Genomic DNA, 13,223 nt, shown 5'->3' on the forward strand with positions numbered 1-13,223 from the left:
TTCATCCTCTTGCTCAAAGAGGGTATCCCGTACCACAGCCGGCACCATCGGATCAGGAGGAGACCCATCTCAGGACTCCTGACTCCCTGCATCCACATCAGAGGAAACTTAGCCCCTCCAGCTATAAGACGGATAATCAAAAAACTGTTGTGGTTGGATCTCGTAGGGCCCAAAAAGTCAACGGCTGCCACTCTTTCCACTAGGTGGCATCCAGGATCACAAGCGGTGAGGGCATTGGTTGGCATAACCCAAGATGAACCAGGTCTCCGGTTCTTCCTCTATCCTCCTCTGCGGGCGGAGCTGGCCTTCGACCAGTTAGAGACACTAAGGGGATGTTTGGAGAGGGTGCACATGCGCTCCAGCAGGCACCTCCTGGAGAAGCCTCTTTTGTTATTCGTTCCCTAACTACATTGGATCCAGTAAGACTCCCGGAAGGTGTTCTTCTCATTGACAGAGAGGGCTTGTGTATGACTGATGCAAGTACAGCCTGATCTGACCCGTCCATACTACTCTGGGGTAAAAAAACTATATATTTTTATAAATATATGTATGTATGTACGTATGTATTTTAAAAATTGTCTTCTCTTACCTGATTTCTCTAGCTGTTCTAATTTCTCTTCCAAATAACTCATTTCCAGAGTGGGCTGTGAAGTCGAAAGTTTCTTCTCTAGGAGATCTTTCCATTGCTTCAAGTCATCTCTGCTGGCAAACTGCATGCTGTGTATAGGTTGGAGCTTTTTTTCTATTTCCTGGGAAACTTTTTGATCAGTGGAGGACAACTGATTAGTCAGCTGTTTAATCTGTGTTTCCAGACCCGAGAGGATTTTGTAGCCGGGCTTCTAACTGTGTTTGGACGCTTCCTAACTTCTCATCCAATAGCATCTCGGTTGCCCCAGACTGTTTTTGATCTCCGCTTTCAACTGCTCTTCCATTTTCTTTTCTAATAATAAGGAAGAGAATAATAATAAAAATAATAAAAAAGGAGTTTCTTGCAGTTAATTACAGATGTTTCTTAAAAGATAATTTTTTTTCCCATTGACATGGGAAGCGCTTTTATGAAAAGCATGATTTTGAAGGCAGCATCTTTTCATTTGTGAACGATGTAGCTCATCGCATCTCCTTCCCATGTGAACTGGAAAGAGAAAACAATCATGCAATACAATCCAATTATTTACTGGTTATGTGGGGAAATCATTATGGCCCACCAGATAGATGTAATGAAAAGACACCAATCCCATAGTCTTGACCTCTTTGTCACAGAAGTGGAACGAATGAGCTTCCCCTCGTAGGTTCAGCTAATTGGTAGCGATTCTGTTGCCTATTACCACCTGTACATGTTCCCTTGTACATGAGGGAGGAATGATCTCAGAGCCAGATGGCTCCAAATTCCAACGCATTGTGCTGTGAGCTCTTTTCTTGGAAAACCCAGTGACCCTGAATTGGGAAACCACCTCCTGTCCTGAGCTGGATTCATCTGGTGTTATTGTCTCGGATGGAGAAGAGGGACTGAACAGCATACCTCGGTGAATATTTAATCTCTTCTTCCACCACCTCAACAAATGCAGTGTTCTGGGGCATGGTTATAAACCTAAGAAGACGGTCTCTATGGGGTTTGTAAACTGGCAACATACACTGCTGCATTGTTCGCATTCTCAGAAGAATGGAGGGGATTACATTAGCGATAGCTCCCATCAACCCCATCAGTCCCAAAGAGACAAGGACCTTCTGCTATCGACAGGCTTGAATTTGGGAAATCGCTTCTTCTAAACTTAAAATCCTGTTTCCAGGAGAAAGCCTCTCCCTTCACCGAGTCAGGTATAAAACACATAAAAAGAATCCACTGACTTGGGCAGAGATTAGACTTTGTAACCCTGAAAAGCAGCCTCTGATCTGAGAAGGGGGAGATTGCAATGTCGATGTGATGCAAGGGAACTGTAGCGGCTGAAAGTGGCTGCATGCAAATACTTTGCTTTCTCGGCACAAATACACGCACACACAAACCCCAGCTCACTGTTGCTCCCAACCCAAATAGGAACACCTTCTATCAGAAATGGCATCTCATCACCAAGAATTTCAAGTACTTTTGATGACGGCACTGGATAGCAGTATGAAAACTCCCAGCTTTTCAGCTGAGAGTGGTGACCAATCTATAATTTTGTGTGAGGAAAATATGGAGGGCAATGTTAACTTTTGAAACCGGAATTTTCTGGTGTACTTCTCTACATATCTGAAGTCTAAGATCAGATGCAACCCCCCCATCTTTTTTTCTGTGTCAGAAAATACGTTGAATAGCACCCAGATTTAGGCCCCACACTAGAAGAAGGATGTGGAAAAATTGGAAAGAGTCCAGCGGAGGGCATGAAAGATGATTAGGGGGTTGGAGCACATGACTTATGAGGAGAGTCTGAGGGGACTGGGATTATTTAGTCTGCAGAAGAGAAGAATGAGGGGGAAATGGATAGCTGCTTTCAACTACCTGAAAGGAGGTTCCAAATAGGATGGATCTAGACTGTTCTCAGTGGTAGCAGATGACACAAAAAGGAGTAATGGTCTCAAGTTGAAGTGGGGGCGGTTTAGGTTGGGTATTAGGAAAAACTTGTTCACTAGGAGGGTGGTGAAGCGCTGGAATGGGTTGCCTAGGGAGGTGGTGGAATCTCCTTCCTTAGAGGTTTTTAAGGCCAGGCTTGACAAAGCCCAGGCTGGGATGATTTAGTTGGGGATTGGTCCTGCTTTGAGCAGGGGGTTGGACTAGATGGCCCCCTGAGGTGCCTTCCAACCCTGCTAGTCTACAATTCTTTGACTCTATGAAACTGTAATGCATCCTCAGAAGAGAAGGAGGCTGAAGCCACACCCACTTGCTCATCGAGTGACAAGTCTGGACTGACATCTGTGTCCAGTTGCTCCTGTTCCAAAGCAGGAGCTGGTTCTTCATCCTCTTGCTCAAAGAGGGTATCCCGTAACCACAGCCGGCACCATCGGATCAGGAGGAGACCCATCTCAGGACTCCTGACTCCCTGCATCCACATCAGAGGAAACTTAGCCCCTCCAGCTATAAGACGGATAATCAAAAAACTGTTGTGGTTGGATCTCGTAGGGCCCAAAAAGTCAACGGCTGCCACTCTTTCCACTAGGTGGCATCCAGGATCACAAGCGGTGAGGGCATTGGTTGGCATAACCCAAGATGAACCAGGTCTCCCGGTTCTTCCTCTATCCTCCTCTGCGGGCGGAGCTGGCCTTCGACCAGTTAGAGACACTAAGGGGATGTTTGGAGAGGGTGCACATGTGCTCCAGCAGGCACCTCCTGGAGAAGCCTCTTTTGTTATTCGTTCCCTAACTACATTGGATCCAGTAAGACTCCCGGAAGGTGTTCTTCTCATCGACAGAGAGGGCTTGTGTATGACTGATGCAAGTACAGCCTGATCTGACCCGTCCATACTACTCTGGGGTAAAAAACTATATATTTTTTATAAATATATGTATGTATGTACGTATGTATTTTAAAAATTGTCTTCTCTTACCTGATTTCTCTAGCTGTTCTAATTTCTCTTCCAAATAACTCATTTCCAGAGTGGGCTGTGAAGTCGAAAGTTTCTTCTCTAGGAGATCTTTCCATTGCTTCAAGTCATCTCTGCTGGCAAACTGCATGCTGTGTATAGGTTGGAGCTTTTTTTCTATTTCCTGGGAAACTTTTTGATCAGTGGAGGACAGCTGATTAGTCAGCTGTTTAATCTGTGTTTCCAGACCCGAGAGGGGATTTTGTAGCCGGGCTTCTAACTGTGTTTGGGCGCTTCCTAACTTCTCATCCAATAGCATCTCGGTTGCCCCCAGACTGTTTTTGATCTCCGCTTTCAACTGCTCTTCCATTTTCTTTTCTAATAATAAGGAAGAGAATAATAATAAAAATAATAAAAAAGGAGTTTCTTGCAGTTAATTACAGATGTTTCTTAAAAGATAATTTTTTTTCCCATTGAGATGGGAAGCGCTTTTATGAAAAGCATGATTTTGAAGGCAGCATCTTTTCATTTGTGAACGATGTAGCTCATCGCATCTCCTTCCCATGTGAACTGGAAAGAGAAAACAATCATGCAATACAATCCAATTATTTACTGGTTATGTGGGGGGAAATCATTATGGCCCACCAGATAGATGTAATGAAAAAGACACCAATCCCATAGTCTTGACCTCTTTGTCACAGAAGTGGAACGAATGAGCTTCCCCTCGTAGGTTCAGCTAATTGGTAGCGATTCTGTTGCCTATTACCATCTGTACACGTTCCCTTGTACATGAGGGAGGAATGATCTCAGAGCCAGATGGCTCCAAATTCCAACACATTGTGCTGTGAGCTCTTTTCTTGGAAAACCCAGTGACCCTGAATTGGGAAACCACCTCCTGTCCTGAGCTGGATTCATCTGGTGTTATTGTCTCGGATGGAGAAGAGGGACTGAACAGCATACCTCGGTGAATATTTAATCTCTTCTTCCACCACCTCAACAAATGCAGTGTTCTGGGGCATGGTTATAAACCTAAGAAGACGGTCTCTATGGGGTTTGTAAACTGGCAACATACACTGCTGCATTGTTCGCATTCTCAGAAGAATGGAGGGGATTACATTAGCGATAGCTCCCATCAACCCCATCAGTCCCAAAGAGACAAGGACCTTCTGCTATCGACAGGCTTGAATTTGGGAAATCGCTTCTTCTAAACTTAAAATCCTGTTTCCAGGAGAAAGCCTCTCCCTTCACCGAGTCAGGTATAAAACACATAAAAAGAATCCACTGACTTGGGCAGAGATTAGACTTTGTAACCCTGAAAAGCAGCCTCTGATCTGAGAAGGGGGAGATTGCAATGTCGATGTGATGCAAGGGAACTGTAGCGGCTGAAAGTGGCTGCATGCAAATACTTTGCGTTCTCGGCACAAATACACGCACACACAAACCCCAGCTCACTGTTGCTCCCAACCCAAATAGGAACACCTTGTATCAGAAATGGCATCTCATCACCAAGAATTTCAGGTACTTTTGATGACGGCACTGGATAGCAGTATGAAAACTCCCAGCTTTTCAGCTGAGAGTGGTGACCAATCTATAATTTTGTGTGAGGAATATATGGAGGGCAACGTTAACTTTTGAAACCGGAATTTTCTGGTGTACTTCTCTACATATCTGAAGTCTAAGATCAGATGCAAACCCCCCATCTTTTTTCCTGTGTCAGAAAATACGTTGAATAGGACCCAGATTTAGACCCCACACTAGAAGAAGGATGTGGAAAAATTGGAAAGAGTCCAGCGGAGGGCATGAAAGATGATTAGGGGGTTGGAGCACATGACTAATGAGGAGAGTCTGAGGGGACTGGGATTATTTAGTCTGCAGAAGAGAAGAATGAGGGGGGAATGGATAGCTGCTTTCAACTACCTGAAAGGAGGTTCCAAATAGGATGGATCTAGACTGTTCTCAGTGGTAGCAGATGACACAAAAAGGAGTAATGGTCTCAAGTTGAAGTGGGGGCGGTTTAGGTTGGGTATTAGGAAAAACTTGTTCACAGGAGGGTGGTGAAGCACTGGAATGGGTTGCCTAGGGAGGTGGTGGAATCTCCTTCCTTAGAGGTTTTTAAGGCCAGGCTTGACAAAGCCCAGGCTGGGATGATTTAGTTGGGGATTGGTCCTGCTTTGAGCAGGGGGTTGGACTAGATGGCCCCCTGAGGTGCCTTCCAACCCTGCTAGTCTACAATTCTTTGACTCTATGAAACTGTAATGCATCGTCAGAAGAGAAGGAGGCTGAAGCCACACCCACTTGCTCATCGAGTGACAAATCTGGACTGACATCTGTGTCCAGTTGCTCCTGTTCCAAAGCAGGAGCTGGTTCTTCATCCTCTTGCTCAAAGAGGGATCCCGTACCACAGCCGGCACCATCGGATCAGGAGGAGACCCATCTCAGGACTCCTGACTCCTGCATCCACATCAGAGGAAACTTAGCCCCTCCAGCTATAAGACGGATAATCAAAAAACTGTTGTGGTTGGATCTCGTAGGGCCCAAAAAGTCAACGGCTGCCACTCTTTCCACTAGGTGGCATCCAGGATCACAAGCGGTGAGGGCATTGGTTGGCATAACCCAAGATGAACCAGGTCTCCCGGTTCTTCCTCTATCCTCCTCTGCGGGCGGAGCTGGCCTTCGACCAGTTAGAGACACTAAGGGGATGTTTGGAGAGGGTGCACATGCGCTCCAGCAGGCACCTCCTGGAGAAGCCTCTTTTGTTATTCGTTCCCTAACTACATTGGATCCAGTAAGACTCCCGGAAGGTGTTCTTCTCATCGACAGAGAGGGCTTGTGTATGACTGATGCAAGTACAGCCTGATCTGACCCGTCCATACTACTCTGGGGTAAAAAAACTATATATTTTTTATAAATATATGTATGTATGTACGTATGTATTTTAAAATTGTCTTCTCTTACCTGATTTCTCTAGCTGTTCTAATTTCTCTTCCAAATAACTCATTTCCAGAGTGGGCTGTGAAGTCGAAAGTTTCTTCTCTAGGAGATCTTTCCATTGCTTCAAGTCATCTCTGCTGGCAAACTGCATGCTGTGTATAGGTAGGAGCTTTTTTTCTATTTCCTGGGAAACTTTTTGATCAGTGGAGGACAACTGATTAGTCAGCTGTTTAATCTGTGTTTCCAGACCCGAGAGGGGATTTTGTAGCCGGGCTTCTAACTGTGTTTGGACGCTTCCTAACTTCTCATCCAATAGCATCTCGGTTGCCCCCAGACTGTTTTTGATCTCCGCTTTCAACTGCTCTTCCATTTTCTTTTCTAATAATAAGGAAGAGAATAATAATAAAAATAATAAAAAAGGAGTTTCTTGCAGTTAATTACAGATGTTTCTTAAAAGATAATTTTTTTTCCCATTGAGATGGGAAGCGCTTTTATGAAAAGCATGATTTTGAAGGCAGCATCTTTTCATTTGTGAACGATGTAGCTCATCGCATCTCCTTCCCATGTGAACTGGAAAGAGAAAACAATCATGCAATACAATCCAATTATTTACTGGTTATGTGGGGGGAAATCATTATGGCCCACCAGATAGATGTAATGAAAAAGACACCAATCCCATAGTCTTGACCTCTTTGTCACAGAAGTGGAACGAATGAGCTTCCCCTCGTAGGTTCAGCTAATTGGTAGCGATTCTGTTGCCTATTACCACCTGTACACGTTCCCTTGTACATGAGGGAGGAATGATCTCAGAGCCAGATGGCTCCAAATTCCAACGCATTGTGCTGTGAGCTCTTTTCTTGGAAAACCCAGTGACCCTGAATTGGGAAACCACCTCCTGTCCTGAGCTGGATTCATCTGGTGTTATTGTCTCGGATGGAGAAGAGGGACTGAACAGCATACCTCGGTGAATATTTAATCTCTTCTTCCACCACCTCAACAAATGCAGTGTTCTGGGGCATGGTTATAAACCTAAGAAGACGGTCTCTATGGGGTTTGTAAACTGGCAACATACACTGCTGCATTGTTCGCATTCTCAGAAGAATGGAGGGGATTACATTAGCGATAGCTCCCATCAACCCCATCAGTCCCAAAGAGACAAGGACCTTCTGCTATCGACAGGCTTGAATTTGGGAAATCGCTTCTTCTAAACTTAAAATCCTGTTTCCAGGAGAAAGCCTCTCCCTTCACCGAGTCAGGTATAAAACACATAAAAAGAATCCACTGACTTGGGCAGAGATTAGACTTTGTAACCCTGAAAAGCAGCCTCTGATCTGAGAAGGGGGAGATTGCAATGTCGATGTGATGCAAGGGAACTGTAGCGGCTGAAAGTGGCTGCATGCAAATACTTTGCTTTCTCGGCACAAATACACGCACACACAAACCCCAGCTCACTGTTGCTCCCAACCCAAATAGGAACACCTTGTATCAGAAATGGCATCTCATCACCAAGAATTTCAGGTACTTTTGATGACGGCACTGGATAGCAGTATGAAAACTCCCAGCTTTTCAGCTGAGAGTGGTGACCAATCTATAATTTTGTGTGAGGAAAATATGGAGGGCAATGTTAACTTTTGAAACCGGAATTTTCTGGTGTACTTCTCTACATATCTGAAGTCTAAGATCAGATGCAACCCCCCCATCTTTTTTTCTGTGTCAGAAAATACGTTGAATAGGACCCAGATTTAGACCCCACACTAGAAGAAGGATGTGGAAAAATTGGAAAGAGTCCAGCGGAGGGCATGAAAGATGATTAGGGGGTTGGAGCACATGACTTATGAGGAGAGTCTGAGGGGACTGGGATTATTTAGTCTGCAGAAGAGAAGAATGAGGGGGGAATGGATAGCTGCTTTCAACTACCTGAAAGGAGGTTCCAAATAGGATGGATCTAGACTGTTCTCAGTGGTAGCAGATGACACAAAAAGGAGTAATGGTCTCAAGTTGAAGTGGGGGCGGTTTAGGTTGGGTATTAGGAAAAACTTGTTCACAGGAGGGTGGTGAAGCACTGGAATGGGTTGCCTAGGGAGGTGGTGGAATCTCCTTCCTTAGAGGTTTTTAAGGCCAGGCTTGACAAAGCCCAGGCTGGGATGATTTAGTTGGGGATTGGTCCTGCTTTGAGCAGGGGGTTGGACTAGATGGCCCCCTGAGGTGCCTTCCAACCCTGCTAGTCTACAATTCTTTGACTCTATGAAACTGTAATGCATCGTCAGAAGAGAAGGAGGCTGAAGCCACACCCACTTGCTCATCGAGTGACAAATCTGGACTGACATCTGTGTCCAGTTGCTCCTGTTCCAAAGCAGGAGCTGGTTCTTCATCCTCTTGCTCAAAGAGGGATCCCGTACCACAGCCGGCACCATCGGATCAGGAGGAGACCCATCTCAGGACTCCTGACTCCCTGCATCCACATCAGAGGAAACTTAGCCCCTCCAGCTATAAGACGGATAATCAAAAAACTGTTGTGGTTGGATCTCGTAGGGCCCAAAAAGTCAACGGCTGCCACTCTTTCCACTAGGTGGCATCCAGGATCACAAGCGGTGAGGGCATTGGTTGGCATAACCCAAGATGAACCAGGTCTCCCGGTTCTTCCTCTATCCTCCTCTGCGGGCGGAGCTGGCCTTCGACCAGTTAGAGACACTAAGGGGATGTTTGGAGAGGGTGCACATGCGCTCCAGCAGGCACCTCCTGGAGAAGCCTCTTTTGTTATTCGTTCCCTAACTACATTGGATCCAGTAAGACTCCCGGAAGGTGTTCTTCTCATCGACAGAGAGGGCTTGTGTATGACTGATGCAAGTACAGCCTGATCTGACCCGTCCATACTACTCTGGGGTAAAAAAACTATATATTTTTTATAAATATATGTATGTATGTACGTATGTATTTTAAAAATTGTCTTCTCTTACCTGATTTCTCTAGCTGTTCTAATTTCTCTTCCAAATAACTCATTTCCAGAGTGGGCTGTGAAGTCGAAAGTTTCTTCTCTAGGAGATCTTTCCATTGCTTCAAGTCATCTCTGCTGGCAAACTGCATGCTGTGTATAGGTTGGAGCTTTTTTTCTATTTCCTGGGAAACTTTTTGATCAGTGGAGGACAACTGATTAGTCAGCTGTTTAATCTGTGTTTCCAGACCCGAGAGGGGATTTTGTAGCCGGGCTTCTAACTGTGTTTGGACGCTTCCTAACTTCTCATCCAATAGCATCTCGGTTGCCCCCAGACTGTTTTTGATCTCCGCTTTCAACTGCTCTTCCATTTTCTTTTCTAATAATAAGGAAGAGAATAATAATAAAAATAATAAAAAAGGAGTTTCTTGCAGTTAATTACAGATGTTTCTTAAAAGATAATTTTTTTCCCATTGAGATGGGAAGCGCTTTTATGAAAAGCATGATTTTGAAGGCAGCATCTTTTCATTTGTGAACGATGTAGCTCATCGCATCTCCTTCCTATGTGAACTGGAAAGAGAAAACAATCATGCAATCCAATCCAATTATTTACTGGTTATGTGGGGGGAAATCATTATGGCCCACCAGATAGATGTAATGAAAAAGACACCAATCCCATAGTCTTGACCTCTTTGTCACAGAAGTGGAACGAATGAGCTTCCCCTCGTAGGTTCAGCTAATTGGTAGCGATTCTGTTGCCTATTACCACCTGTACACGTTCCCTTGTACATGAGGGAGGAATGATCTCAGAGCCAGATGGCTCCAAATTCCAACGCATTGTGCTGTGAGCTCTTTTCTTGGAAAACCCAGTGACCCTGAATTGGGAAACCACCTCCTGTCCTGAGCTGGATTCATCTGGTGTTATTGTCTCGGATGGAGAAGAGGGACTGAACAGCATACCTCGGTGAATATTTAATCTCTTCTTCCACCACCTCAACAAATGCAGTGTTCTGGGGCATGGTTATAAACCTAAGAAGACGGTCTCTATGGGGTTTGTAAACTGGCAACATACACTGCTGCATTGTTCGCATTCTCAGAAGAATGGAGGATTACATTAGCGATAGCTCCCATCAACCCCATCAGTCCCAAAGAGACAAGGACCTTCTGCTATCGACAGGCTTGAATTTGGGAAATCGCTTCTTCTAAACTTAAAATCCTGTTTCCAGGAGAAAGCCTCTCCCTTCACCGAGTCAGGTATAAAACACATAAAAAGAATCCACTGACTTGGGCAGAGATTAGACTTTGTAACCCTGAAAAGCAGCCTCTGATCTGAGAAGGGGGAGATTGCAATGTCGATGTGATGCAAGGGAACTGTAGCGGCTGAAAGTGGCTGCATGCAAATACTTTGCTTTCTCGGCACAAATACACGCACACACAAACCCCAGCTCACTGTTGCTCCCAACCCAAATAGGAACACCTTGTATCAGAAATGGCATCTCATCACCAAGAATTTCAGGTACTTTTGATGACGGCACTGGATAGCAGTATGAAAACTCCCAGCTTTTCAGCTGAGAGTGGTGACCAATCTATAATTTTGTGTGAGGAAAATATGGAGGGCAATGTTAACTTTTGAAACCGGAATTTTCTGGTGTACTTCTCTACATATCTGAAGTCTAAGATCAGATGCAACCCCCCCATCTTTTTTTCTGTGTCAGAAAATACGTTGAATAGCACCCAGATTTAGGCCCCACACTAGAAGAAGGATGTGGAAAAATTGGAAAGAGTCCAGCGGAGGGCATGAAAGATGATTAGGGGGTTGGAGCACATGACTTATGAGGAGAGTCTGAGGGGACTGGGATTATTTAGTCTGCAGAATTGAAGAATGAGGGGGAAATGGATAGCTGCTTTCAACTACCTGAAAGGAGGTTCCAAATAGGATGGATCTAGACTGTTCTCAGTGGTAGCAGATGACACAAAAAGGAGTAATGGTCTCAAGTTGAAGTGGGGCGGTTTAGGTTGGGTATTAGGAAAAACTTGTTCACTAGGAGGGTGGTGAAGCGCTGGAATGGGTTGCCTAGGAGGTGGTGGAATCTCCTTCCGTAGAGGATGTTAAGGCCAGGCTTGACAAAGCCCAGGCTGGGATGATTTAGTTGGGGATTGGTCCTGCTTTGAGCAGGGGGTTGGACTAGATGGCCCCCTGAGGTGCCTTCCAACCCTGCTAGTCTACAATTCTTTGACTCTATGAAACTGTAATGCATCCTCAGAAGAGAAGGAGGCTGAAGCCACACCCACTTGCTCATCGAGTGACAAGTCTGGACTGACATCTGTGTCCAGTTGCTCCTGTTCCAAAGCAGGAGCTGGTTCTTCATCCTCTTGCTCAAAGAGGGTATCCCGTACCACAGCCGGCACCATCGGATCAGGAGGAGACCCATCTCAGGACTCCTGACTCCTGCATCCACATCAGAGGAAACTTAGCCCCTCCAGCTATAAGACGGATAATCAAAAAACTGTTGTGGTTGGATCTCGTAGGGCCCAAAAAGTCAACGGCTGCCACTCTTTCCACTAGGTGGCATCCAGGATCACAAGCGGTGAGGGCATTGGTTGGCATAACCCAAGATGAACCAGGTCTCCCGGTTCTTCCTCTATCCTCCTCTGCGGGCGGAGCTGGCCTTCGACCAGTTAGAGACACTAAGGGGATGTTTGGAGAGGGTGCACATGCGCTCCAGCAGGCACCTCCTGGAGAAGCCTCTTTTGTTATTCGTTCCCTAACTACATTGGATCCAGTAAGACTCCCGGAAGGTGTTCTTCTCATCGACAGAGAGGGCTTGTGTATGACTGATGCAAGTACAGCCTGATCTGACCCGTCCATACTACTCTGGGGTAAAAAACTATATATTTTTTATGAATATATGTATGTATGTACGTATGTATTTTAAAAATTGTCTTCTCTTACCTGATTTCTCTAGCTGTTCTAATTTCTCTTCCAAATAACTCATTTCCACAGTGGGCTGTGAAGTCGAAAGTTTCTTCTCTAGGAGATCTTTCCATTGCTTCAAGTCATCTCTGCTGGCAAACTGCATGCTGTGTATAGGTTGGAGCTTTTTTTCTATTTCCTGGGAAACTTTTTGATCAGTGGAGGACAACTGATTAGTCAGCTGTTTAATCTGTGTTTCCAGACCCGAGAGGGGATTTTGTAGCCGGGCTTCTAACTGTGTTTGGACGCTTCCTAACTTCTCATCCAATAGCATCTCGGTTGCCCCCAGACTGTTTTTGATCTCCGCTTTCAACTGCTCTTCCATTTTCTTTTCTAATAATAAGGAAGAGAATAATAATAAAAATAATAAAAAAGGAGTTTCTTGCAGTTAATTACAGATGTTTCTTAAAAGATAATTTTTTTTCCCATTGAGATGGGAAGCGCTTTTATGAAAAGCATGATTTTGAAGGCAGCATCTTTTCATTTGTGAACGATGTAGCTCATCGCATCTCCTTCCTATGTGAACTGGAAAGAGAAAACAATCATGCAATACAATCCAATTATTTACTGGTTATGTGGGGGGAAATCATTATGGCCCACCAGATAGATGTAATGAAAAAGACACCAATCCCATAGTCTTGACCTCTTTGTCACAGAAGTGGAACGAATGAGCTTCCCCTCGTAGGTTCAGCTAATTGGTAGCGATTCTGTTGCCTATTACCACCTGTACACGTTCCCTTGTACATGAGGGAGGAATGATCTCAGAGCCAGATGGCTCCAAATTCCAACGCATTGTGCTGTGAGCTCTTTTCTTGGAAAACCCAGTGACCCTGAATTGGGAAACCACCTCCTGTCCTGAGCTGGATTCATCTGGTGTTATTGTCTCGGATGG

General features: G+C 45.0%; 1 protein-coding gene across 1 annotated transcript in view; it reads right to left on the minus strand.

The window, feature by feature from the left end:
* Positions 1-6,602: 6,602 nt before the first annotated feature.
* The window catches only part of LOC120388845, a 39,733-nt gene continuing 33,112 nt past the window's right edge, over positions 6,603-13,223 (minus strand). The window contains exons 6-8 of the mRNA XM_039510937.1: positions 9,383-9,736; positions 6,700-6,803; positions 6,603-6,617 (exon numbers count right to left, since the gene is read on the minus strand). Coding sequence (XP_039366871.1) covers positions 6,603-6,617; positions 6,700-6,803; positions 9,383-9,736 — 473 coding nt within the window. The remainder of the gene's footprint in view (positions 6,618-6,699; positions 6,804-9,382; positions 9,737-13,223) is intronic.

This window comes from Mauremys reevesii, linkage group 22 (genome assembly GCF_016161935.1).
Source record: "Mauremys reevesii isolate NIE-2019 linkage group 22, ASM1616193v1, whole genome shotgun sequence".
Taxonomy (NCBI): Eukaryota; Metazoa; Chordata; order Testudines; family Geoemydidae; genus Mauremys; species Mauremys reevesii.